This window comes from Mirounga angustirostris, unplaced genomic scaffold, assembly GCF_029215605.1.
Source record: "Mirounga angustirostris isolate CCGP_5_RB_7025 unplaced genomic scaffold, mMirAng1.0.hap1 SCAF_7, whole genome shotgun sequence".
NCBI lineage: Eukaryota > Metazoa > Chordata > Mammalia > Carnivora > Phocidae > Mirounga > Mirounga angustirostris.
The window spans coordinates 10,242,718-10,267,243 of NW_026991715.1; the positions used below are offsets into that span (position 1 = coordinate 10,242,718).

Genomic DNA, 24,526 nt, shown 5'->3' on the forward strand with positions numbered 1-24,526 from the left:
TCGCTGGTCCCCTAAGCCTGTACTTGATCTACCCATTAGGTATTCAACCCAGAAGGATTCTGCTTGGGGGTCCCAGCCCCTGTCTTGCCGCCCTCGGTGACCGCCCTCCTTGGGGGGCCGAGGAGAGGGAGAGAGGGGGATTGCACAACCGTCCTAAGGAGGAAGGGTAAAGGTTAAGAAGGAAGAGAAAGGCGGTGACCCCAAACGCAGGCCAGGACTGAATTCACGATCCTCCCAGGCCCCCTTGCTATGCAGGGGAGGGGCAGAGAAGTCCCCCAACCCCCATTTCCTCCGCAGGCCTCAGGGACTTTGACTAGAAACAGTCCAAGAGAAAAGGCTCTATCTCTGTTTCCCTGACTTCCTGCTCCCTTTGGGGATCAGTGTCATTCCAGAGCAACCTCCCCTCCCTCCCCCCACCCCCCTAAACACCTTGCACAATCTTGTTTTCTGTTTAGTGTTTGCACAATCCAGTTTTGTTTTCTTTATAGCATTTGACTCGAAATTGTGTGTTTATTCGTTCATTCTGTCTTCCTGCCCCTAACGCGCGCGCGCACACACACACACACACACACACACCCCTTTTAGGATAAAAGGTCCATTGGGGCCAGGACTTTGTACTCATCACTGCTGTATCCCCAACACCATGTACTTGGAACACAGTAAGTGCTCAAAAATACTCCCAGGTAGCCAATATGCTCTACTTATGAATGAGGGAACCGGCAGCTCCAAAACCATATGACACATACAGGGAAGAGGGCGGTCCGCGGCCCCACGGGGAGCCCGCGGGCGCGTCCTCGGAGCATCCCAGAGAGGCCTGTCTGTGCGCCTCGAGCCTGGGTGGTCCTGGCCCACGCGGGGGCCGCGGGGGCGGAGAGTTGAGTGAACCCTTCCTGGGGCCACCGGCTAGGCTGAAGCCGCCTCCAAGCCGGCAGGACCTCACAGACCTGCCCAAACGCCCTAGGCTTCCTCACTTCCTCTGGGGGAGCCCTTGCCTGCCTCACAGCCCAGGTGGGCGTGAGCAAAGCCTGGCTTCTCCAAGGACTTTGAATGTCCCGCCCGCGCGCACGCGCATTACACACGCACACGCACACACCCATACCAGGCCATTCCACCTCTATCTGTCATTGTCGTCCACCCCAAAGGTGGCTCTCCTTGCACGGCAGCTTTGTTACTTCTCAGCGTGCACCGTTTTATTACATAGATGATTTTGCCAATCTTTGCTCGGTGGGACTGTGGCTTTTGTTTTGTGTTGAGGGGTGGGGCTGCTTCGAAGCAGAAAAACTTAGCTGGTCTCCACTAACGCAGTAATAGTCCCTTTAATCTTTCGCTAGTTTCCTAGGATTTGATTTTTTTTTTTTTAATTTAACTCCTCAATACATGTCCATTTTATTTTGCAGGGCATAGTGCAAAGTATGTCTTATTTTTTCCCCCCAATTTTTGTCCAGTTATCCCAGTACCTCTTACTAAATAATCCTACCTTTTTCCTCTCATTTGGAAGCCTTTTATCCTAACGTTAAGATTTTCTACAGAATGGAATCTATTTCTGGCTCTTCATTCTTTCCATTGAGGTGTAGTATTATTGTTTTACTTGCTACTTTGTAATATGTTCTAATGTGTGGGGGGATTATACACTGCTCACAAAAAGGAAAAAAAAAGGAAAGGAAGGGTATTAAGAAAGCAGATCACTGGTTGTTGGGGAATGGGGGGAGGGCTGACTGAGACACAGGGGAATTTGGGGGGCATGATGGAGCTATTCTGTATCTTGATTGTAGTGTTGGTTATGCAACTTTCTGCGTTTGTCAAAGTTCTAAAAACTGTACTCTACAAAGGAAGCATTTTCCTGTATGTAAATTATACCTTAAAAAAATGCTGGGGGGGGGACCAGGTACACAAAGAACACACTAGATTAAAAAAAAAAAGAAAAAAGTTTCGTGGCAGACAAGACAAGCGTTCTGAAAATACAGCCTTCCTTGCTTCTCTGAGTTGAGCCCTGGAAGGCCAGGCTAGGAAAAGATGGACCCTCCCCTGATAGCTGGTTGGGGTTAGGGCAACAGCAGGTGAGGCAGACACTGCCTACCCTTTGTGGAACCTGGGAGCATCGGGCCTCAGCCCATGGAGCTCAGGTTGCCTACTCAGGCCTCTTCCTTCCACCCTCCAGGTGGCACCCAACCAGTCTCCTGCTCCTTCTCTCTGTTTCTGCCCCTCCTTGTAAGGCCTTGGTTTAGGCCAGGAGCAGCTACATCATTTGCAGGCTCTGGAGCAAAATGGAAATGTGAGGCCCCTTGCTCAAGCATCATTAAGAAGTTCAAGATGGCAACAGCAGATGGGGCACGTGGGTGGCTCAGTTGGTTAAGTGTCTGCCTTCAGCACAGGTCATGATTTCCGGGGTCCTGGGATGGAGCCCCGTGTTGGGCTTCCTGCTCAGCAGGGACTCTGCTTCTCTCTCTCTCTCTAATAAATAAATAAAATCTTTAAAAAAAAAATGGCAACAGCAGCGCCTCGCAGTTAGTGTTGGGCCCTTCTGAGTGTGGTCCTGAGTGACCACACAGGTCACACACACGTAAAGCTAGTCCTGGTTCTGGCCCTCCCCTTTGACTGCCTGAGGGACCCACTCACAGCCTGAAGTCCTCCTGTGCCAACTTACCAGTCTGTCTAGGGGCTGCCTTGCCTCCCCTCAAGTCCTTCTAGACAGGACCCTCCCTCCAAAATGCCCCACACCTCCCTGTGTTCAGTTCCAGGCCGATCCTGGATGCCCTCATCCCACCCTGCTCCTGAGGAAATCCCCCCAATTTCCCTTTCTCAGAGAAGTTTATCCCTGTTAAGGAAAAAAGTACTCATGGCACTTGTCAAAGAGTGGTAATGAAGACTTTATTCAAGAGGGGATACTGCAATGGGGGTTTTGTAGTAGGGGAGAGAGAGTGGGCTCAACTCCAAATACAACAAGGAAAAGTAGAATTGATGGCCAAGGAGCAGGTGTGGGGGATCAGTAGATGAAAAATTACTAAGAGGACACCTCCAGGGCGGGGCGGGGGGGGGGGGGGGACGGCCAGGAGGTAGCCTGGCTAACTGTACCTCACAGGAGTCTTGCTGAAGGCAGGCCAGCTGTCACCTGGGGGATGGTGGAAGATGAAGAACCAGATTACATATGGAGGGGAGTCAGATATGGAAGATGGGGATTCTGGCTAAACTAACTTAGCAAGAATCTTGCTAGAACTGGACTGTAAAGGAGGGCTACCTTCCAAGGTCAGGAGCAAAGAGAGGTTACAAGTGCTTGACCCAAGTCTGGTCCATCTTTGTCACACACACCGCCCCCCCCAAGGCACACCCCTCATCACCTGTAGTGAAAAGTGAAACAACTTTCCTCCGAGTCCCACTGTACTCATGCCCCACCTCTCATGACCTATTTCACTCTTGTTTTGTTGCAAGAAATAGCACATTCTTCTTTTCTGAATCCAATATAGAGGACTAAGCCCCACCTACTCGGGTGGTGAGTTAGTCTGAATTGTCACTGTGGGGCATGCACAGTCTTTGAAGAAAGGCTCCCTAATACCTATACCCCCCCCACCCCGGTCTCAGAGAAATGTACTTTTCCATGCTCTGCTGACCTGCCACCGTGGAGGCCCTCCGTTGTTCCCGTGTATGTATATGTTTGCGTTCTTCTGGTCTGGTCACTACCATGGACGTATGTGTGTGGCTGTCTCCCTCCCCCCACAGGGAAGGGTCATGCGGGCAGAGAGGCCTTGGCCACTATGGCTTCCTCATCTGAGATCCAGGTCTGGCCCTGAGGGAGGCATGTCGTACCTCACTGGGCAGGAAATGGTGACCAGCTCTGCAGCTCCAGTGCTTGGCCCAGGTGTCCATGAATGATGAATGAACACCCAGAGCTGGAGACTTCCCCACCCACGCCACTCCACCCCCAGCTCGAACCCATGCCAGTCAGGGAGAGGTCTGGTCCCTCTTGACTCCAAAGCCCCCGCCCCCACCCCAGTGCCTTCTGGGCTGGAGCCAGAGCAGGCTCTGGGGGTAAAAACAGAACAGACAGCCCTGCCTGGCAATGCCTACAGCCCCGTGGAGAGACACCGACAATGTCAGCAAATATACGGGTCTGTGGACATGAAGCAGGGGGGGTGGGGAGAGGAATGCCCAGGCAGGGCAGGGCAGGGCAGGGCAGGAGTTCAAGGAAGGCTTTCTCGAGGAAGTAAGATCTGTGAGGAGGCTCTACCTGGAGGACGAGGGCCTGCGAGGGCCTGCGAAGGCCTGCTGGGGTCAGAAAGGGCGCCATTATCTGGAAGTCAGGCTGTCAGATGCTTTGAGTGATAGACTAAGGGGGCCCAGGGAGACACTGGAAGATGTGACACTCTGAACTGTGAACAGGAGAGATCAGAGGCACAGAGCCCAGCTCGGGGAGCTTGCCTCAGTTCTGGAAATTGGCTATCTGGGCCTAGTCTGCTGGGGGAAGGGGCCTCTGGGCAGCTGAGGGGCAGGCCCACAGGGCGCAGGAGGGAGGGGCTGCTCCAGAGCAGGGGCCGCGGCCGTGGCACCTGTGATCAGCTGGTCCCAGAGCCACCCAGCCGGCTTGGGGACCCGGGAACTGGTTTGCCCGGCAGGGATCTGGTTCCCTCGGAGCCACCCCAGCTTCAGTTCTCTCTCGCGCCCTCCCCCTGCATCTGGGTCTGGCCCTGGTTTCTGGCAGAGCTGCCAAGTTTTGGTACCACCCACCCACTCCCCGCTGGCTGTACTGGCCGGCCCAGCTCTCTAATTGCTGGGTGGGGAGCCCTTCTGCAGAGATGGTACACCGGAAGGTGGACCCCAGCCGCGGTGGGGCACGTGGGCACCCAGCCTGACCAGCTCCAGGTTGCAGGGAGGGAGTGACCCAGGCTTTAGGTCACTAGAGGGTCTGGAGGGTCACTGGCCCAGAGACCTTGGTTTGGAGGGATCTGTGAAACAGGTTCCAAGGCCTGTGGGAGACAGGCCTGCTTAACTTGAGTGCTCCCAGTTTCCCTCCCCCAGCAGAGGACCCAGGCTCAGCTACGTGCGGGGGTCTGTCCTAGCCACAGGCTCAACCTAAGCCTGGCCAGAGGCAAAAGGGGCTGGGCTGGGGCTGGTGGGAAGAAATGGAGCAGAAGGAACAGCCAGGAAGCAGCCCTCCCGGCCTCCCAACCCGGGAGCCCCGAACACACCCCCAGACACACCCACCACCCACAAGACAGCTCCACATCCACCTGCCACTTACATGGCCATAAACACACCATACCCACGGCAGACAAGTCACACACCCCATTTTCCACCCTGAAAAGGCGAGGCACATCAGCGCATCCTCCACAGCCCCGTGGGTACCCTAGCACAGCAACTCCACCAGGACCCACCTGCCGGGGCGTGAGGAGTGGCCAGGCATGGCCTGGGAAGGGGGAATCATGGGTGACGGGAGCAAACTGGGGTTTCTGCAGAGAACTTGTCAGAGGTTGCAGCTGCCACATCAGAGCAGGGACTGGGAGGTCTGCGGGCTGGCTCCCCTGCAGCGGGAAGCACCATCTAATTCAACCCCGAGAGCCCACGCACCGAAGGCCTAACAGACGGGAGGTGCTCAATGCCCAGCAGCAGTTACAGTGATGTGCCCATAAGGATGCTGAACTTTACTGCAAGGAGTGGGGATGGGCCACCTGCGTGCCAGACTAGGTCTGTGCTCTGGGCCACCCACCCAGGAGGGAGCAAAAGTCCAGAAGGGAAACTGGACTGCTGAGAGGCTAGGGGTGGGAGTAGGCTGGAGGGGTCGGAGGACCAGCCTGGGCTGAGACCAAGGGTCAGGGAGCCTGGTGTGGGGCTGGAGGTGGAGGGTTGCTTCCTCTCAGCACAGAGCTTTCCAGAATACAAATCAGATCACATCTCACCCCTGCTTAAAAATATCCCTTGGCCTTCCATTGCCTACAGGGAAATGGCCACATTCCCTGCTGCAGTGCAGGCCCTTTACCAAGTAACCAACCCACAAGTTTTCTCTGCCTGTTTCCTGCACCTTCCTGGGGCCTCCCATTCCTGTGGAGGGAGGGGTGTGCCACAGGCGGACGGAAAGATGGGAGGTGCGTTCTGGGAGGGGCAGGGCCCTCCTGGAGCCTTTGGGTGCTCCAGGGGGAAGCTGTATTAGGCCAGCCCCAAACCCAGCAGGGGTCTGGGTACCCAGGGCCCAGAATTCCTACCAAGAGAATGTTTCATGTTCTAGCCATGCCTTGGTTGACTTGCCCTTTTGCTTTTTTCTGGGTTCTCTGGCCTTGTTCCTTCTGCAAAATCCCACTGGTGCTGAAGAAAAGCATTTCAGCCCACACAGCAGCTAAGGAACCGTGTGGTGCCGGGACAAAAGGATTCCTCCACTCCCCAACGCACATGCCCAGCGGCTGCAAACGCGCGCACACACACATGGGCACAGGGCACACCCTCCCACGGACCATGACCATGGAGGCGAGCTACAGCCCAGTCAAAGGGCCCCCGACGCCAACCATCCACAATTCTCTAGACTCAGGCCAGGGACAGGCCCAATGTAGCCCCTGCCGAGGGGGGGAGGGGGGGGGAGGGGAGAGGGGGCTCCTTGTAGAAAATGTGGCTTTATTCTGGGGGAGGCCAGTGTTCCCATCCCAGCCTCCCTTCCTCACGCCTGCCCTTCTGCATCATGGGGCTCTCCATTCCCCAACCTCCTCTGGGCCACCTCTCACTCCCGGGAGCGGGGCGAGGCCCTGCCAAGGGGCTCCTCTGCCTGGAAGCCTTGCCCTGGCTCCTGCCGCTGGCAGCCTATCCAGCCCACGACACCATGGTAGCCCTCCTCGCGGTGGGCCTCCCCACCCCTGGCCGCCTCCACAGCTTCTGCCGCAGACCAGTGTAAGGAAGGAGTCGGCCATCATCTCGGGGTGGGCTTGTCCAGGCCATTTTTCCGGCGGTGCTCCTGCCGCCCGCTCAGCCGCTGGCCTCAGATCTTGGAGGACTCCAGTCGAGGGCTCCAGGGCGCTGGGGGCTCCCGCAGCGCCCGCAGCTCTTGTTCCAGCGCCTGGTTGCGGCGGTACATGTCCAGGTAGCCTCCCTGGATCTCCCGCTGGTAGCGCAGCACCCGTTCCTTCTCCTCCTGCCATGTCCGCCGCTCGCGCTCAAAGCACAGTGCCTGCTCCTGGGCGCGGAGCCGCTCCTGCACCAGCTGGGCCCGCAGCTGCTCGGCGCCCCCTCCGCCCCCTCCGGCCTCGCTGCCGCCCGCCTCGGCCAGCAGCCCCCTGCTCTTGCAGTCGTCCGTCTCACAGCTGCCCGGGCCTTCCTCCCGCAGGCCCGGCTCCCGCAGGCTCCGCACCGCCTGGCGCAGCTGGGCCAGCTCCGCGTCCTGCGCCTGCGCCTGCGCCCGGCTGCCCCGCAGCTGCGTCTTCAGGCTGAAGATCTCCGCCAGCTTCTGCGCCAGCTCCGCCTGGGCCTCCCGCAGCTGCTGCTTCAGGAGGCTGATCTCTGCTGTCTTCTGGCACACCTGGAGGGACACAGGACGGGCGAGAGCGGGTAAGGGCGGGTGGCGGGCGGCAGAGGACCGAAGGTTTATAGGATGCCTGGTCTCTCACCTCCCATCGGGCCTCCTCCTCGGGTCGGGCGCTAGGGTCGGCCTCTGGGAGGGCGCCGGGGGGCCGAGGCTCGGGGCCCAGGTCCTGCTGCGCCCGCAGCTCTTTGCGCAGCCGCCGCTGCTCCTGCTGGGCCACGAAGAGCTGTAGCTGGAGGTTGCGCTCACTGCGCTCTGCCTTCTGAGCCACCTCGTGCAGCCGCTCCACGTACAGGCGCTTCAGCTCAGCCAGCCACAGCCGCTGGCGCTCCTCCAGCACCTACCAAGGGCAAGAGGCGCCTGCCACGCTGGGAAATCCGCACACGGCCCCGCTCCCATAGCTAGACCCCTCCACAACACCCCAGCCGTGGCTGGAGGGGAAGTGTCCCCAACACACGGCCCTCCCAGGAGGTCTCTCCTCCTCCCTTCCACCCAACTCGTCGCTAGCCAGGGCAGCCAGTGACACGACAGCCCCATCACGTGGGGGGTGGGGGACTGGATCACCTCCATCTTCCTTACTCTCTTGTGGCCAGAGCCACCTAGGTGAGCTGGCTGGGGCCCCTCCAGTTTTCCCTTTACCCCAATGCCAAGGGGCAGAATAGGACCCCAAGGTGTGGAGGGGGGCGCCCTCACCTGTGTGAAGGGGCTGGAGCCATCCTCATCACCAAGGCCCCTCTTGAGATCCTCACAGGTGTCGGGCAGCATGGCCACCACCTCCTCCGCAGTGGGGCAGGAGAACTCGTAGGGGGGTGGTGGCTCAGGCAGGCAGCTCAGCATAGCCAGGGGCCCAGCCTCTTTGGGGACCCGTGAGGCCCGGTCCAGGGAGCCCCCCAGGTGGTTAATGTGGCCCAGAGAGGAGCTGAAGGGGCCTGGACCAGTGCCAGGACTGCGGCCGAAGCTGCCCCCGCTGGAGGAGTCAGACAGGCTGGGCTCGGGCTCGGGGCCACCCTCATCCAGGCTGAGGGCATGCAAGAGCTGGGCGCGGGCCTGTGCCTGGCTGGCCCGGGGCCCTGGGCTCAGGGGTGGGTGGCAGGCCAGCGTATGCAGGCTGCCATTGCTGCGCCACAGCTTCTGGCCCTTGTGGGCGGCCAGGCTCTGCATGGACAGGAAGCCTTTCCCAGTGCCCGCCATGGGCTTGAACACCGACGGGCGGATGCGGCACTGCCAGGAAGAAAAAGGGCAGGTTTGAGGCCCCGGGCAGACCTCACCTCTGCCCTCCCAACATCCCCACAGCCCCCCGGGATCCTCTCTGAGACTCTGGGGTGCACATCCCCAGGGGGCGGTGACCTGTGACCAAGCCTCAGGCCGGCCTACAGCAGGAGGTTCATGTCCCAGCCCCATCCGAGGACCCGGGTCTCCGAGGGGACCCCAAGCCGCCCCCATCCCCACCCTCCAACACTATGGAGGGAAGTGGGCAGAGATGCACCTTGTCAAAGCGACCCCGCTCGGGCAGCGAAGTCTTGCTGAAGTCACCAGCCCGAGGATGTTCCTGGTAGTAGAGGGTGGGGTAGTCAGCAGGATCGTTCCGAGGGGCCCTCTTGGTGTTCTTGCCATCCTTCTTGGGGAGGTGCAGGTAGCTGAAGAGCTCACGCTGGCCCAAGCCCTTCCGGAGGAGCCCATCAGGCTGGCGGGAAGTCCGGGACCCCGCAAGTGCTGCCCGTAGCTCTTCGGGGGAGAAGTCCTGCCGTTCCAACAGGCTGCCCACGCTGCCCATGGCAATGCCAGCAGGGCCTGGGGCTGTGGCCATGAAGTTTCAACAGGGCACAGGCAGCTGTTTCTGGGGATTGGGAAGCTCCATCAGGGGCAGGTGGGCACTTGCTGCCCAACTTCCCTGATCCCCTAAAACCAGGTACGTGTTCTCTGTGTCAGCTCCCTACCTGGCCCAGGCCCAGGAGGCAGATATGGGTCTTGGACAGAATCCAGGACAGGATTCCCAGGCTGGCAAGAGAAAGGGGGTAGAGGCTCCCAAGCCACCAGCCTGGTGCCCCAGCTGCAGTTATGGGCCAGTGTGATTGGGGGACATGGGGCAACAGGCCCAAAGCAGTGGGATAGGGCCCCTCCCAGGACTGGGCCAGCTGAGGACTCAGGCTCTGTGTGACTCTGACCTTGTTCGCTCTCCTGCCAGGCTCCTCACCCAAATTGGAGAGGTGGCCTATGGCTCCCCATTCCTTGTCTCTGGGGAGGGGGAAAACCCAGTTCAGCCCCTCTTCCTGCAGTGGGTCAGAGTTCCCCAAGGGAAGCACCTGGCATGGGTGGGGTTGGGGGCTGCAGTGGGAGGGACACAAACAGGAAGGGCCTAGGGGAGGAAGGATGGCGGGAACAATGGCCAGTTTCCGGAACAGGTGTTCACGTAGTCATAGGGGCAGTGGTGGGAGACAGAGGGAAGGGACAGTGGGAGCCCCTGCCACCCCAAAACCCACCACCAGAGGGGGGGGTGTCTCAGATCTTGACCCAGCGTGTGGGAATCACGTGTGGGCCCTAGCTTCCTCGAGCAGTCTTATCACTCAGGGATGCTGGGAGGATGGGCTGAGATAACAGGACAAAGTGTCCAGTTCAGGGCCTGGCCCATAGCCAGGGTCAACACAGGCTGCCTGAAGCTGAGCTCAGCTGCTCAGACATGACCTCCTCCCCGGCAGGGGGCCCAGAAACCAGGTTAGGGACCAGCTCCCACCTGTGCTGAGATCACACCCTGGAGGGTGGGGCCTGGCCCTAGTTCCCCTCCGGATACCCTGTCCAGTCCAGGGCCTGGCACACAGTAGATGCGCAGACAGGACCTGCCGAATGAGCGAATGCCACCTTCTTCTCTGCCTCCGCGCCCCCGCGAGCAACTGCTCCCATTCCCGTACAGACACCCAGCCGGTATGCAGCAGCTGTGCGCCCCCCACCCACCCCAATTTGCTTCCGGGACACCCACTCCCACCTCAAACAATGGTCGTTAGGAGGCTCCATCTTCCTCAACCATTTCCAGGTTTTGTGTTTGTGGAAGACAAAGCTCTCCGGGAGTGGGAGGGATGGGGGGCAGGGCCCTGCTCCCCACCCCCACCCCGTGGCCAGCTAATAGCCTCTGAGGAGGTCACAGGGCACACAGGGTCGGGGGACTCATCCAGTTAAGGAATCATAGGTGCTGGCCAGCTCCAGCGACACAGCCCTGCGTAGGGGTCTGAGTCCCATGATAGAGCTGTTGTCCCTCTTTGAAGGCAAGGGCACTGGGGCTCCCAAAGGTAAAGTGGCTTGCCCAAGGTCACAGAGCTGGTTGGAATGAGATGCCTGTGATCTCAGCAGGATGGCTGTTGAATGTTTGGGGGGACCCCGGATAGCACCCACAGCCCAAAGGGTTAGAACTGAAGTATCCTGCCTCCCAATCTGACACCTCCTTACCGTGACAGGCCTACCCAGTGACAGACACCCATTTGTCTGAGCTCACTCAGCTCTTTTTTTTTTTTTAAAGATTTTATTTATTTATTTGAGAGAGAGAATGAGATAGAGAGAGCATGAGAGGGGGGGAGGGTCAGAGGGAGAAGCAGACTCCCCGCCGAGCAGGGAGCCTGATGCGGGACTCGATCCCGGGACTCCAGGATCATGACCTGAGCCGAAGGCAGTTGCTTAACCAACTGAGCCACCCAGGTGCCCCTGAGCCCACTCAGCTCTTGTCGCTGCTTCTCAGGGAGGTGGACAGCCAAGAACCCGGTCTCCAGCCCTGTCCTCCCACTGTCTCTCCACAGGGACCTGGCCACTATGGCTTCTCCCTTTGCCATGTCTCAGTTGCCCCATCTCTGAAGTGGGTGAGACTGCCTGCCCCGTCTTTCTTTTGGGTTTCCATCACAGAGACAATTGAGGTGAAGGGTCTCAGGAACCAGAAGCCGAGTGCAAGCATGGGGGTGGGGATGGTAGCGGCGGTGCCAAATACGCCCACCGGCCCCCAAACACAGATCCTGACTTCCTGTCTCAGGGAGGGATAAGAGGCACCCTCTGTTCCCCACAAAGGATCTCAGGTCTCTTGAACTAGAGGCAGTCATGGGCCAGAAGAGAACATACCTCCCCCACAAACCGCAGTCCAGTCAGTGAGCAGCACGGTAGTTCCTGTGTTAGAGGACATAGCACGGACGATCACATCGAACAGCACACAGTCACGGACAAGGTCACCCTCACGGCGCTGAGCACCCTCTGGGACACACACATGACATGCGAATGCTCTAGCACTACACTAGCAAGAAGACCCAGTTGTCCTACTCAGCCCCCAGGCTAGATGCAGAGAGGGTGTGTATGTGTGTGTGTGTGTGCACGCGCACGCGCTAGATGCAGAGAGGTGTGTGTGTGCGCTAGATGCAGAGAGGTGTGTGTGTGTGCACGCGCGCTAGATGCAGAGGTGTGTGTGTGTGCGCGCTAGATGCGGAGAGGTGTGTGTGTGTGTGCACGCACGCACTAGATGCAGAGAGGTGTGTGTGTGCACTAGATGCAGAGAGGTGTGTGTGTGTGCGCGCCCTAGATGCGGAGAGGTGTGTGTGTGCGCGTGCTAGATGCAGAGAGGTGTGTGTGTGTGTGCGCGCACTAGATGCAGAGAGGTGTGTGTGTGCGCTAGATGCAGAGGTGTGTGTGTGCACGCACGCGCTAGATGCAGAGAGGTGTGTGTGTGCACTAGATGCGGAGAGGCGTGTGCGCGCGCTAGAGGCGGAGAGGTGTGTGCGCGCGCGCTAGAGGCGGAGAGGTGTGTGTGTGCGCGCGCTAGATGCGGAGAGGTGTGTGTGTGTGCGCGCACTAGATGCGGAGAGGTGTGTGTGCGCGCTAGATGCAGAGGTGTGTGTGTGTGTGCACGCATGCACAAGATGCAGAGAGGTGTGTGTGTGTGCGCGCCCTAGATGCGGAGAGGTGTGTGTGTGTGCACACTAGATGCAGAGAGGTGTGTGTGTGTGTGTGTGCGCACTAGATGCAGAGGTGTGTGTGTGCGCTAGATGCAGAGGTGTGTGTGTGTGTGCACGCACGTGCTAGATGCAGAGAGGTGTGTGTGCACTAGATGCGGAGAGGTGTGTGTGCGTGCGCGCCCTAGATGCGGAGAGGTGTGTGTGTGCGCGCGCTAGAGGCGGAGAGGTGTGTGTGCGCGCGCGCTAGAGGCGGAGAGGTGTGTGTGTGCGCGCGCTAGATGCGGAGAGGTGTGTGTGTGTGCGCGCGCTAGATGCAGAGAGGTGTGTGTGCGCGCTAGATGCAGAGGTGTGTGTGTGTGCACGCACGCACTAGATGCAGAGAGGTGTGTGTGTGCACTAGATGCAGAGAGGTGTGTGTGTGTGTGCGCGCCCTAGATGCGGAGAGGTGTGTGTGCGCGCGCTAGATGCAGAGAGGTGTGTGTGTGTGTGTGCGCACTAGATGCAGAGAGGTGTGTGTGTGCGCTAGATGCAGAGGTGTGTGTGTGTGTGCACGCACGCGCTAGATGCAGAGAGGTGTGTGTGCACTAGATGCGGAGAGGTGTGTGTGCGTGCGCGCCCTAGATGCGGAGAGGTGTGTGTGCGCGCGCTAGAGGCGGAGAGGTGTGCGCGCGCGCTAGAGGCGGAGAGGTGTGCGCGCGCGCTAGAGGCGGAGAGGTGTTGCGCGCGCGCTAGAGGCGGAGAGGTGTGTGTGTGCGCGCGCTAGAGGCGGAGAGGTGTGTGCGCGCGCGCTAGAGGCGGAGAGATGTGTGCGCGCGCGCTAGATGCGGAGAGGTGTGTGTGTGTGCACGCATGCACAAGATGCAGAGAGGTGTGTGTGTGCGCTAGATGCAGAGAGGTGTGTGTGTGTGTGCGTGCGCTAGAGGCAGAGAGGTGTGTGTGTGCTAGATGCAGAGAGGTGTGTGTGTGCGTGCACGCGCTAGATGCAGAAAGGTGTGTGTGTGTGTGTGTGTGTGTGTGTGTGTGTGAGAGATGAGGGGCTTCTCTCCATGTGTGACCTAAGCAATTAGAAACAGTTGTGGAACTGGACGAAGGGGACAAAGACAGCCCCTTCCTTTAGTCTTTCCCCAAGGCCCTCCCCCTCCACCCAAGCCTTCCTAGGTAACTTCTCAGGCTGTATTATCAGCTCTCCCAGCAGGGCTGAGGCCCCGGGGTTCTAGGAGGCTCCACCCTGCCCAGGTCTCAGTCTGGGGACAGTCCCTTTTCCTAAAGGGGTCCATCCCACCTCCCCCCAACACACACATTCCTTCCCCGTTGCTTGGAGGCCCAGGGACTGGCCTGATCAGGCCAGGGCAGCTGTGCCGGCTGGGCTGGAGAGGATCTGGTGGGGGAGGAGGGAGGAAGGCAAGTGCCTTGCCGCCCCTCTGGGAACATCAGAGCAAAAAGCAGGGCCTCTTCCGAGTGCCTCCAAGGGCTCCTCTGCCCAGAGCTCAGTACATGCCCTGGGGCTCAGAGCTCCACACTGAGCTGAAACCCGCCCCCGCCCCCCACCACCGTGCTGGCTAGGTTTGGGCTGAGCCATATTCTGGACAGGATCCAGTTGGCCCCAACAGGACCCCTGAGCTCCTGTTCCCCAACCCCTGGCCCCAAGATTAGACAGCAGCACTGAAAGCCCTGGACACAGAGGGGCATCTCTTTCAGATCAGCCCTTGGTGGAGACAGGAACATGAGGCTAGGGAGCCACCCTGGCCATGAAACAGAGACAGGACACGCAGGGAAGCACCCCGGCGTCTGTTAGTCAGCCTGACATGGGGCTCACCCCAGCCTCACAACACCTGGGAATACTGACATCCTCCCCTTCGGAAGAGGAAACTGAGGCCCAGGAGGTAAAAGCACGTGCCTGAGGTCATGTTCAGCCGCACTGGAGAAAGTACACAGCTCCTCAGGTTTAGAAGCCCACCCTGATGGCTCAGTTGTTAAGTACCTGCCTTCAGCTCAGGTCATGATCCCAGGGTCCTGGGCTCGAGCCACTGTCGGGCTCCCTGATCAGTGGGGAGTCTGCTTCTCCCTCTGACTCTCCCCCTCCCCCCACCCACTTGTTCTCTCTCTCTCTCAAATAAATAAATAAAAAATCTTAAAAAAAAAAAAAAAACCAAGAAGCCCACCCTGACCCCAGCAGGGTGGGCTTCTAGACTGGCCCATCCAAGAGCATGTGGGCCTGAAGCTCCCAGTCCGGCCTTGGCTGTGGTTAGCCCCTCCAGAGCCCAGGCCCCAGGGGAGGGTCCCACCACCTGCTGGGGGATCAGCTTCACTGAAGGGAGTGTCTGCAGCTGCCCCTGAGGAATTGGACTGGAATGTCCCAGCTCCAAAGGAGGGGCAGTGGGTGAGGGGGGCCCAGGGCCCTGATGGGAGAGGGCAGCATATCCCAGTTCCACCGAGACACCTGAAGAATCAGAGCCCTGCATCTAACCCCATAGGAGTGAGTCTTAGTATCACCACAGAGTCACGTAGAGATGTATACCACTCCACAGTTTCTCTGAGCCCTTTTATTTCATCATCTGAGTTCATCTCTATAACAGCCTAGTGGGGGGCAGGCAAGGAAACTGAAGCCCAGGAGCCAGTTGCCCAAGATCCCACAATGATGAACAATTCCAACTCCTTGGGCAAGGCCCTTCTCTACTGCTGTCCCAGGCAGGGATCACCAGCTGCCCTCCATGGGCACACGCTGCAGTGTATGTATGTCCGCCCAGCCCCCCACAGCTGCGGAATCCCCCAAGGGCATCTGCAACCAGGCAGGTTTGGACCCCAGTCCCCTCAGCATGGAATTCCTCCTGCCTGTGCCTGGGTTAGAGAGAAACAGCAGAAGCATTGCTGCTTGGGGACTCGGAGCCCTGGAAGCTGCTAGTTCTAGAGGCTGTGGCGGGAGAAGGCTGGCCGCATTCATTCACAGTCTCGCACATACACACCCACACTCAGCCAGCCAGCAGGGGAGCCCTGCCCAGAGGGCCCTGGGAGGAGGCTGATCATTGGGCCCAGGATGGCCTCCTGCCTCCGCTCCCTCCTTGGCTGGGCAGGGAGAGGGCACGGGGGCCAATGTCGCAGGTCAGCCAGGCTAAGCCCCAGATGCAAATGAGGAAAGCCCCAATCTGCACTGGGGGGCTGGGTACAGGGCGGGAGGCGACAGGTCCCAGCTCAGTCCTCTTTCCAGACACAGTCAGGGTCCTGATGTCGCCCTGGCCCCAGGCAGGCCCTCGCTTTGCCAGACTGGGATGGTGCTCCGGCCTCCAAGAACTGGTAGTGTCCCCACAGGACGGGGATCCCTGGTCACTAGCAGCGGGCCGGCAGCTGCCGCCCTTACAGGACAGGAGACCGGAGCAGGAAGGGGGTATCCCAGAGGGGGCGGGAGAGGGGTCTCGTGGCGAAGGTGGAGGAACAGACGATGTTGGCAACCCCACAGAATTTCCCCGCCGGGAAGATCGTGGCGGAGGCGTGGGCTCCCCAGAACTGCGGGAGGTCCGCGGGCTACCTGGGGGGCGGGAGGGGGCGCCTCTTGCTGGCCCCTCCCTGGGCCTGCCGGGAGCGGCGGAGCTGGGGTACCGAAGCCCGGGTCAGACTCCCGCGCCAAGGGCGCCTGCCCCACCCCAGCCGCGGCGCAGGGGTCCCGGGCGCTGCTCCGAGGAGAGCACATTTGCAGGGGTTGCAGAGAGCAGCGTAACCTGCCCCCTGCCCCTCCAGAGGAGCGTCGCGGTCGGTCCCTGATCCCGCGCTTCGGTGCTTCAGTGTCTGGAAGCAGGGGGCACCTGGGCGCACACCGTACCCCGTCACCCCCGCCCACTTCTCAGACGGGCACCTCGCCGGCCAAGGGCTGCTGCTTGGCCAAGGTCGCCGGGAAAGCGAGACCTCGGCGGCCCGCCCCACCCCCGAGCCCAGTCCCCGGCCCCCGGCGCGTCGCACTCACCATGCTGGCGCCGCTCCGCGCCCCCCGCGCGCTGCAATTCCCTCGCGCGGATTCGAACCCTCCCTCCAGGCACCGGCTCCGGGCGAGACTGCGAGGCGGCCCGGAGCGGCCGGCCGGCAGACGCCGGGGAAAACGCGGCCGGGCGGGCGGGCGGACGCCGGAGCCGGATCGGCGAGGGAGGGACGCGCGCTCCGCGGCGCTCGCTTGCTCGCCTGGCCCAGAGGCGGAGGGAAAACCCGGCCTGACTCACCCGCGCGCCGCCAGCCCAGAGCCCGGCCGGGCCCCCGGATGTGGGGGGCGGGGACGGGGGGCAACCCCCGCCCACCGCGAGCCAACCTGAGCCCCGCCCGGTCTCGCCGCGCCAACGCTGCCGCGGCCGGCGGAGGCGTCCCGCGCCCGAGCCGCCAGAGGTTCCCTGCCGGCTGCGCCCCGCGCCGCCGCCGCCCCGTGCGCGCCGCGCCGATCCCCGAAGGGTCGGCAGCCCCCGCGGCGCCGCCGACGTCCCCGGAGGGCTCCCTGCCCGCCCCGCTCCTCCTCCTCCTGGCCTCGCCAGCCCCTCTCCGTTTCCAGAACTCGGCAGCTCCCGGAGAGGCGCGTTCCGTCCATCACCCACAGATCCTCGCCTCCTCCTCTTAGGTAAGCATTATTACCGGTTCGGAGGTGGAGCAAAATAGTACTCCGAGAGGTGGAGAGAGAGACCGAGGTCTCTGGCTCCTGAGCGACTGAATTCGGCGCCAAGCATTTTTTATTTATTTATTTATTTATGTATTTATGTATTTATGTATGTATGTATGTATGTATGTATGTATGTATTTATTTCCGCCAGAGCCTTCTAGGGGCAGCAAGTTCAGATGCCTTCAGGGGCCAGACAAATAATGTGAGTCAAACGGGCGAAAGACAATGCAGGAGAGATGGAGACAGACAGAGATGGACACTTGAAGGTATCCAGATTCAAACAATTAAAGCGCGTGTCTTCCTCAAAAAGTTAAACCTAGTCATCCTATGACCCAGCAATTCCACTCTTAGGTATATCCCCAAAATTGAAAACAGGGACCCAGGCAAGTGTTTGTACTCGAATGTTTGCCGCCGGACTCTTTACAATAGCCAAAGGTGGGCGGCAAGATCCAAATTGCCCATCCACTGATGAATGGATAAACACACTGTGGTATATCAACGTGATGGAGTAGTCTTCAGCCATAAAAAAGAACGAAGTGCTCATACCTGCTACAACATGGATGAACCTCCAAAAAAATGAGGCTAAGTGCAATAAACCAGACACAAAAGGCCCCCTATGGTAAGATTCCACTTAGATGAGGTAGGTAAGTCCAGAGAGACACAAAGCAGATTAGTGCCAGAGGCTGTAGGGAGAGACAAATGAGGAGTGATTCCTTAATGGGCATGGAGTTTCCTTTTGGGATAAGGAAATGTTTTGGAACCAGAGAGAGGTGGTGGTTGCACAACCTTGTGAATGTACTAAATGCCTTTGAACTGTACACTTGAAAATGGTTGATTTTATTTTATTTTATTTTTTTTAAAGATTTTATTTATTTGACAGAGACAGAGATAGCGAGAGCAGGAACACAAGCAGCAGGAGTGGGAGAGGGAGAAGAAGGCTTCCCGCTGAGCAGGGAGCCCGATGTGGGACTCAATCCCAGGACACTGGGATCGTGACCTGAGCCGAAGGCAGACGCTTAACGGCTGAGCCACCCAGGCGCCCTGAAAATGGTTGATTTTATGGTGTGGGAATTTTACCACAATGAAGAAGAGAAATTGTGTCCCCCGTGGATCATTCTGGGCCCATGGGTCACCAATTTGCAACCCCTTGTCTTTAGTGCTGTCCTTACCCATTTGCCCAGAGCCCGGCCGGGCCCCCGGAAGTGCCAAACTTAAGGGGACTCATCTCTAAGAAAACTCTCTACTACTCTGGATGTTAGCCCTCGAGGAGCACCCCAGTCTGGTGGGGTTACTCGCTGGGACAGATGAAGGTTCAGCACAAGGACACGCTTCACCTTTCGGGGGACCCAAGGAAGGGCCTCATTGGGGAGATGGCTTTTGAGGTGGTACTTGACGGATGGGAAGCATTTCCATGGAGGAAGGGGCTCACCGTGGTCAGGAGCCTCTAGCCAGAGAAGGCAGAGAACATTCTGGGGAATGCAAGCTTATTAATTAGAAATAGGTGCTGGGGAGGGTGGCTCCCGGATGGCTCAGTTGGTTAAGCCTCTGATTCTTGATTTCAGCTCAGGTCATGATCTCAGGGTCCTGGGATGGAGCCCTGAGTTGGGGCTTGCTTTATCTTGCTTTGTCTCCCTCTTCCTCTGCCCTTCCCCCGCTCGTGCTCTCTCTCTTTCTTTTCTTTTTTTTTTTTTTAAAGATTTTATTTATTTATTTGAGAGAGAATGAGAGAGAGCACATGAGAGGGGGGAGGGTCAGAGGGAGAAGCAGACTCCCTGCTGAGCAGGGAGCCCGATGCGGGACTCGATCCAGGGACTCCAGGATCATGACCTGAGCCGAAGGCAGTCGCTTAATGAACTGAGCCACCCAGGCGCCCATCTCTCTTTCAAATAAATAAATAAATCTTAAAAAAAAAAAAAAACCAACTATGTGCCAGGAGCCTCTGAGTTGTTGAGAGAGGGAGGTGTGAGGATCAAGCTGGACTTTGGGGTATTGTGTACCCAGGCCCTGTGTAGAGGTCAAGGCAGGGAGGCTGGACTATAGGGATCTCAGGGAACAGAAACAGAGACACGCGGGGCGCCTGGGTGGCTCAGTCGGTTAAGCGTCAGCCTTCTGCTCAGGTCATGATACCAGGGTCCTGGGATCGAGCCCTGCCCCTCGGTCTCCCTGCTCTGCGGGGAGCCTGCTTCCCCCTCTCCCTCTGCCGCTCCCCCTGCTTGTGCTCTCTCTCCCTGTCAAATAAATTTTTTTAAAAAATTAAAAAAAAAAAAAAGAAAAGAAAAGAAACAGAGCCACAGAAGGCAGGGGCAGTGGGGAGAGGAAGAGATGGAGGAGGTTCATGAGATAGTTTGAATGCAGAATTGTCTTGTTTTGGCAAGAAATTACATGAGGAGAAGGTGGGGCATCAAAGATAAGTTCTGGTGAAAACTCAGATTCACCCCCTCCCCTTTTTGTTGTTATAAACATGGCAACTTATCCAAGATCGTGACCCCCGAGTCCAGTGTTCTTTCCCGGCACCAGGCTGCCAGAGGGAGGCAGGAGGGGAAGGATGTGCAGTATTTTGGAACCTCCCAACAGGAGGGTTGTTTAGCACCAGGAGGGGAGGGGAGAAGGGCAGGAGGGTCCTGGCTGAACGGAATCCCTAGAAAGCGGCTCCCCCAGCAAAGAAGGGCAACTGCAGAGCAGAGGTCTGTTGAACCTGTTGAACTTCTCTGAAGCCGGCTGGGTGCAGAATGCAGGGGGCTGGAGCTGGCAGGGTCGGGGGAGGTGCACCAGAGCAGCCTGGCTCTATCCCTCTAGCAGAGCTCTCGATCAAAGAAACTAAACTGTCCACGCCCCCTCCAGCCTGGACAAGGCTGTCTGTCCCTCACCTCTTGCACGGGCTCTGGGCTGCAGGCTGCCAAGAACACCCCACACCACCACCACCCCTCCCTGGAAGTTGGGAAGCCGGCCTGGCAGATGCTCCTTCCTGCCTGGCTTCTCTGAGCCTTTAGAGTTTGTCCTGCTCCCCCTGGATGGGGAGTGCGGGGGCCCAAGGGAACCAGCTGCCCCAGGGGAGAGGCAGCTTTGGTCCCAATCCAAAGAGTGCCTCCTTGTCCGCCTCCACATACCCTGTGCCCTTCACCTTCATGCCCTCCTACACAGATTCACAAGCACATACCTTAGGGCGTAAACCATAGAGCATTCACATTGAACCCTTGGGTCCCTTCTGTCCAACCTCCTCTGATGGAAAAACTCCCCCCAAACACACATCAGAACTAGTTACTGGCAGAGCTGGCCCTGGGAGCTGGGTCTCTTGCCTCCTAGCCTGCCAGGTTCAGCCACAATGCCCCGGTGCCAAGGGCTGAGGCCCTGAGGGCACGAGGCCACGAGAAAGGAAGCAAGCTCCGTGGCTGCAACCACTTCCGGAATCGGCTGACCTTGGACCATTTACTTTCTGTCTGTGCACCTCCGTTTTCTCATCTCAAACAAGGGGCTCGTGTGAAATAACATCTGCAAAGCACACAACGCGGCTCCTGGCAGATGGTAGGCGTCTGAACATGTTAGTTTGTCCTTCTCCCTTCTGACGGGAAAAGGAGGAAAGGTTGTCAGAAGGACAGAATGCTTCCTGGAGCCCGTCTTGAAGTGGCTGGCCCCCATCCAGCGTGCACTTGTGGTGCCTTGGGTCTGTCTCCCCAGGCAAGGATGTGCATGAGACTGGCCGGGACTCTAACATCCGGGAGCTGCTCGTGGAGCCTAGGAATGGTCCCCTTGACTCTGGCTGCCTGGGCTCCCAGCTGTCGCCCACCCTGCCCCAGAGGGTGCATCCCAGCCCACGCATTCCGTCCCCAGTCTCCCCTGCTGGAGCGATGGCATCCCCAGCTTTAGGACCGGTCCTGCAGCTCCTTCGGGCCCGACCCCTGCCCCAGCCCGGTGTGCCTCTGCCCTGGGGGCTGCCTCAGTGTCCTCATCTGTAGGCGCCAGTCTTGGGGAGAGTGCATTGAGGGCACTATGTCCCTCTTCCGGCCCCGCCCCCATCCGCTGTTACTGTGGCAACACGAGTCGCAGTGCAGATTCGTGGCTCATCTGTCTGTCACCCTCAGGAGACAGCAAGCCCCGAACACACAGCGACCGGACCCCAGTCTATGTCCAGACTCTCCCAGGGCCTCCTCCAGGACCTGACGGTTGGCTGGGTTCAGCTCCAACACACCATCTGCAAAAAAGCCACTTTGTGGCATTGCGACTGTCAGGGTCGAGCCGGTACCACCAAGTGCGGCCGCCCCGCCACCACACCCAGGGAGATGTGCCCCCCACCCTGGGGTGAAAGTGGACTCCCGGGACCTGGGCGGCCCTCCCTGAGTCACCCGTGCCGGGGAGGAGCCTTTATTCACCCCCGCTGCCCGCCCTCCCCCAGTGACTGGGGCAGCCCCAGGCTGCGGGTTAGGGTGGAAGCTGAGAGCTGCCAGGGCTTGCTCGGGTGCCTGTCCTGGGGCAGAGAGCTCAGACCTGCAGGAGCCAGCTGGAACTGCAGTGCCAACGCCACCCCAAGTCGAGGCCGCCTGGCTGGCCCACTGGCGGGTCCCCAGAAACCTGGCCCCAGGCCCGGCTGCCACCCGGATGGAGCTGGGGAGACCTGGCCTCTCCCATCCCTCCATCAGAGGGAGTTACGGGTGGGACGGGGTGAAGGGAGTATTAAGAGAAACCTGGGGAAGTCACTGCAAAACTGCACATCAACAGGATGAAGGTGTTCTAGAAATCAGTTGCACCACAGCACGAATGTGCCTAACCACCGAACTGCACGCTTACAAATGGTTACCATGGCAAATTGCGTGTTATGTGTATTTACCACAGCTGAGAAAATGTACAAAGGGAGGGAAAAAAACGTCAGGTTATGGACGCCTGGGTGGCTCAGTCGATTAAGCGTCTGCCTTCGGCTCAGGTCATGATCCCAGGGTCCTGGGATCGAGTCCCACATCAGGCTCCTTGCTTGGCGGGAAGCCTGCTTCTCCCTCTGCCTCTGCCGCTCCCCCTGCTTGTGCTCTCTCTCTCTCTCTCTGACAAATAAGTAAAATCTTAAAAAAAAAAAAAAAAAGTCAGGTCACCACATTGAACACCCGACACGAATGTAACATTGTGTGTCCACTACGCTCAAAATAAAAAAAAAAACGAAAGAAATGAAAAAGAAAGAAAAACCAGCGGTACACTGGAGTGAACTTGAATCCTCACATTCCCGCATCCCCTGAAAGACGCTGGTGGAGGGTCAGTCATTTCCCTTTGAACAAGGACTTCACCTAGATTACGTTTACTTATTTATTTTTTTTATTTTTTCACCTAGATTACTTTTAAAGCTTCATTACAGAAATTTCCAAATATGCACAAAGGTCAAGAGGAGAGAATGAAAACCCTCCCAGGTACTCATCACCGCACTTTAGGATTTTATTCGTCTCCATATAAACCCTCCCTCCATGCCCCCTCCCCTCCCCCACTCCCAGGTTACTTAAAAGCCAATTCGGGACATTATATTTCGCCCATCGATATTTTCAGTGTAGACAAACATTTTACATTGTAATTGGCATTCGTTTTAGGGTGTGTGGTTGCTCCGGTACCATGGCCAAAGACAAAGCTGAAGGGTTCGGGCTCCTGGGGAATCGGCCAGGCAGGCCTCTCTGCTGTGCCCTCCACCAGCCCTCGGGCCACCTGCCCATGGACATGGCTCTCCTGAGAGAGAATGGGGAAGCTCTCCCCTCTAGGAAAGGCCAGGAGGAGTGATCTTGGGGTCACCTGTGGGACTCCTGCCCATGTAGAGAAATGAGCTCATATGCCAGTTCGTGCTGTCTCGGTGCCAGGAAGGGGCTGTTTTCCACGGAGTACAGGAGCCACAGCCCTGAGCGGTCAGGTCCTGGGCTTGGGGGAAGGGTCTCAGGCACCTGGCCACCCACCCACTCCCTTACTTACGTGTCCACCCAGTGGGCCCCTCACCCACCCTTCCATCTGCCCACATCCTGCCGGTCAGCCAAGTCGGGGCACGGCCCTCGCTGCCCTGGGCCCTGGTACTTGAGGTGTCCCAGACCTTAAAGTTGGAAAATCAGCACCCTCTCCCCTGCCTCTTCTGCTGAGGCAGAGATTTTCCTTGGCCTCAGCTCTCCTGCTTCCTCGGCCTGCTGAGTAGATGTGCACGACACAGCCTTCCTATCTGGCTTCCGTCCCCAGCCCACAGCAGGCCCAACTCACGGAGCCATGCACCTGAACATTTACCCAGCCCCACCCAGGGGAGCCAGACAGGCTCACACACACCCTCACCTGCCACGCCCCCACCCCACCTTCCAGCCCAACCTACCTGGGCAGCAGCTCCCCTCCCACTCTGTCCACCCACCCAGGCCCACACACAGATCCTCCCGGGGTCAGCAAGGTCCTCCACGCCTGTGTTCGTCATGCCCTTGGCAGGTGTGGAGGTCGGGGGTTCAGGCCCTGTACCAGCCTCTTACTTTGCATACAGCTGCTAGCCTCAGGGGGCTTACCAGGCTGATGGGGACACAGACCACCCGCCATCCCTGGGCTAGGTCCCCCACATGAGCTGGTGGGAAGGTCACACAACCTACCAAAGAGCCTGTTGTGGGGCGATCCTCTGGGAAGCAGATGCTGACATGGGGTTCGGGGTGCAAGGGTTTATGCATGGGAGCACCTGGGAAAGAGAGGAAGCAGGATTGGGCAGAGGGCACCACCCGGCAGCACAGGACCCCAGTGGTTCTGTGTTATTTGGAAATAGTTTGAGACTTAGAGAAAAGTTGTGGAAAAAAAAAAAAGTAGAGTTCGCTGATATCCTTGATCCTTGACTCAGCTTCCCCCTGTGTTAACATCATACATACCCACAGCACAGTGATGACAGTGAAGGGCTTAGCAGCGGCCCAGTCTTATAAACTACAGGCTTCATCTAGATTCAGCCAGCTTCCCACCAACACCCTTTTCTGGTTCAGGATCCAGCCACGTGCTGTGCGCTGTATCCGTTCCTGTTCTTTCATACACTCGGTCTTCCGCTAGATGGACCCACCTATTGACCATGGATTTTGTCCTTCCTTCCTTCCTTCCTGTGTCCACGATCTTCCTTCGTGGATCATTTTCTGTCTCTCTGCAGAAACACTCGTTAGCTTCCCTTAATAGCGGTCTGCTGGTGGCCTGGTCTCCCAGTTTTTGCCTGAGGACATCTTGATAGTGTTTCTTCTTGGAGGATTGTTTCTCTGAGTATAGAATTCTAAGTTGTCAGTAATTTTCTTTCAGTACACGGAAGCTATTGTTTGACCGTCTGTTGCCTTCCATTTTTGCTGTTGAGGAGTGAGGTGCAGTCCAATTGTGTGCATCAGGCAGGTGTCGCTATGACAAACATCCCCCTCTGTCTCCTCCGCTTGCAACAACAAAGGTTTATTTTTAGCTCGCTTTTCATGCCCTGGAGTAGTCAGCTGCAACTCCTACCTGGGACTCGCTAGTCTCCTGGCAGAGGGAAAAGAGCCATGG

General features: G+C 58.3%; 1 protein-coding gene and 1 long non-coding RNA gene across 2 annotated transcripts; both read right to left on the minus strand.

The window, feature by feature from the left end:
• Positions 1–2,857: 2,857 nt before the first annotated feature.
• N4BP3 (NEDD4 binding protein 3) lies at positions 2,858–16,626 on the minus strand. The gene is made up of 5 exons (XM_045890951.3): positions 16,367–16,626; positions 8,979–9,329; positions 8,186–8,713; positions 7,578–7,832; positions 2,858–7,489 (listed from the first exon to the last, which is right to left on the minus strand). Exons 2-5 carry the CDS (start codon positions 9,297–9,299, stop codon positions 6,953–6,955), a joined length of 1,641 nt encoding a protein of 546 aa, XP_045746907.1. The 5' UTR covers positions 9,300–9,329; positions 16,367–16,626; the 3' UTR covers positions 2,858–6,952.
• A 5,375-nt stretch (positions 16,627–22,001) lies between these two features.
• On the minus strand, positions 22,002–24,138 carry LOC129046267 (uncharacterized). Its single transcript, XR_008507261.2, has 3 exons — positions 24,066–24,138; positions 23,617–23,699; positions 22,002–22,089 (listed from the first exon to the last, which is right to left on the minus strand). It is a non-coding gene; the product is annotated as an uncharacterized LOC129046267 (long non-coding RNA).
• Positions 24,139–24,526: the final 388 nt, after the last annotated feature.

What these genes read in the sequence shown, in the direction of transcription:
- N4BP3 (XM_045890951.3), bottom strand. Translation starts at nt 9,299, where the DNA reads ATGGCCACAGCCCCAGGCCCTGCTGGCATTGCCATGGGCAGCGTGGGC. An exon ending in GCTCCAGCCCCTTCACACAG is followed by an intron (nt 7,833 to 8,185) that starts GTGAGGGCGCCC and finishes TGCCCTTGGTAG; the next exon opens with GTGCTGGAGGAGCGCCAGCG. An exon ending in AGGAGGAGGCCCGATGGGAG is followed by an intron (nt 7,490 to 7,577) that starts GTGAGAGACCAG and finishes GTGTCCCTCCAG; the next exon opens with GTGTGCCAGAAGACAGCAGA.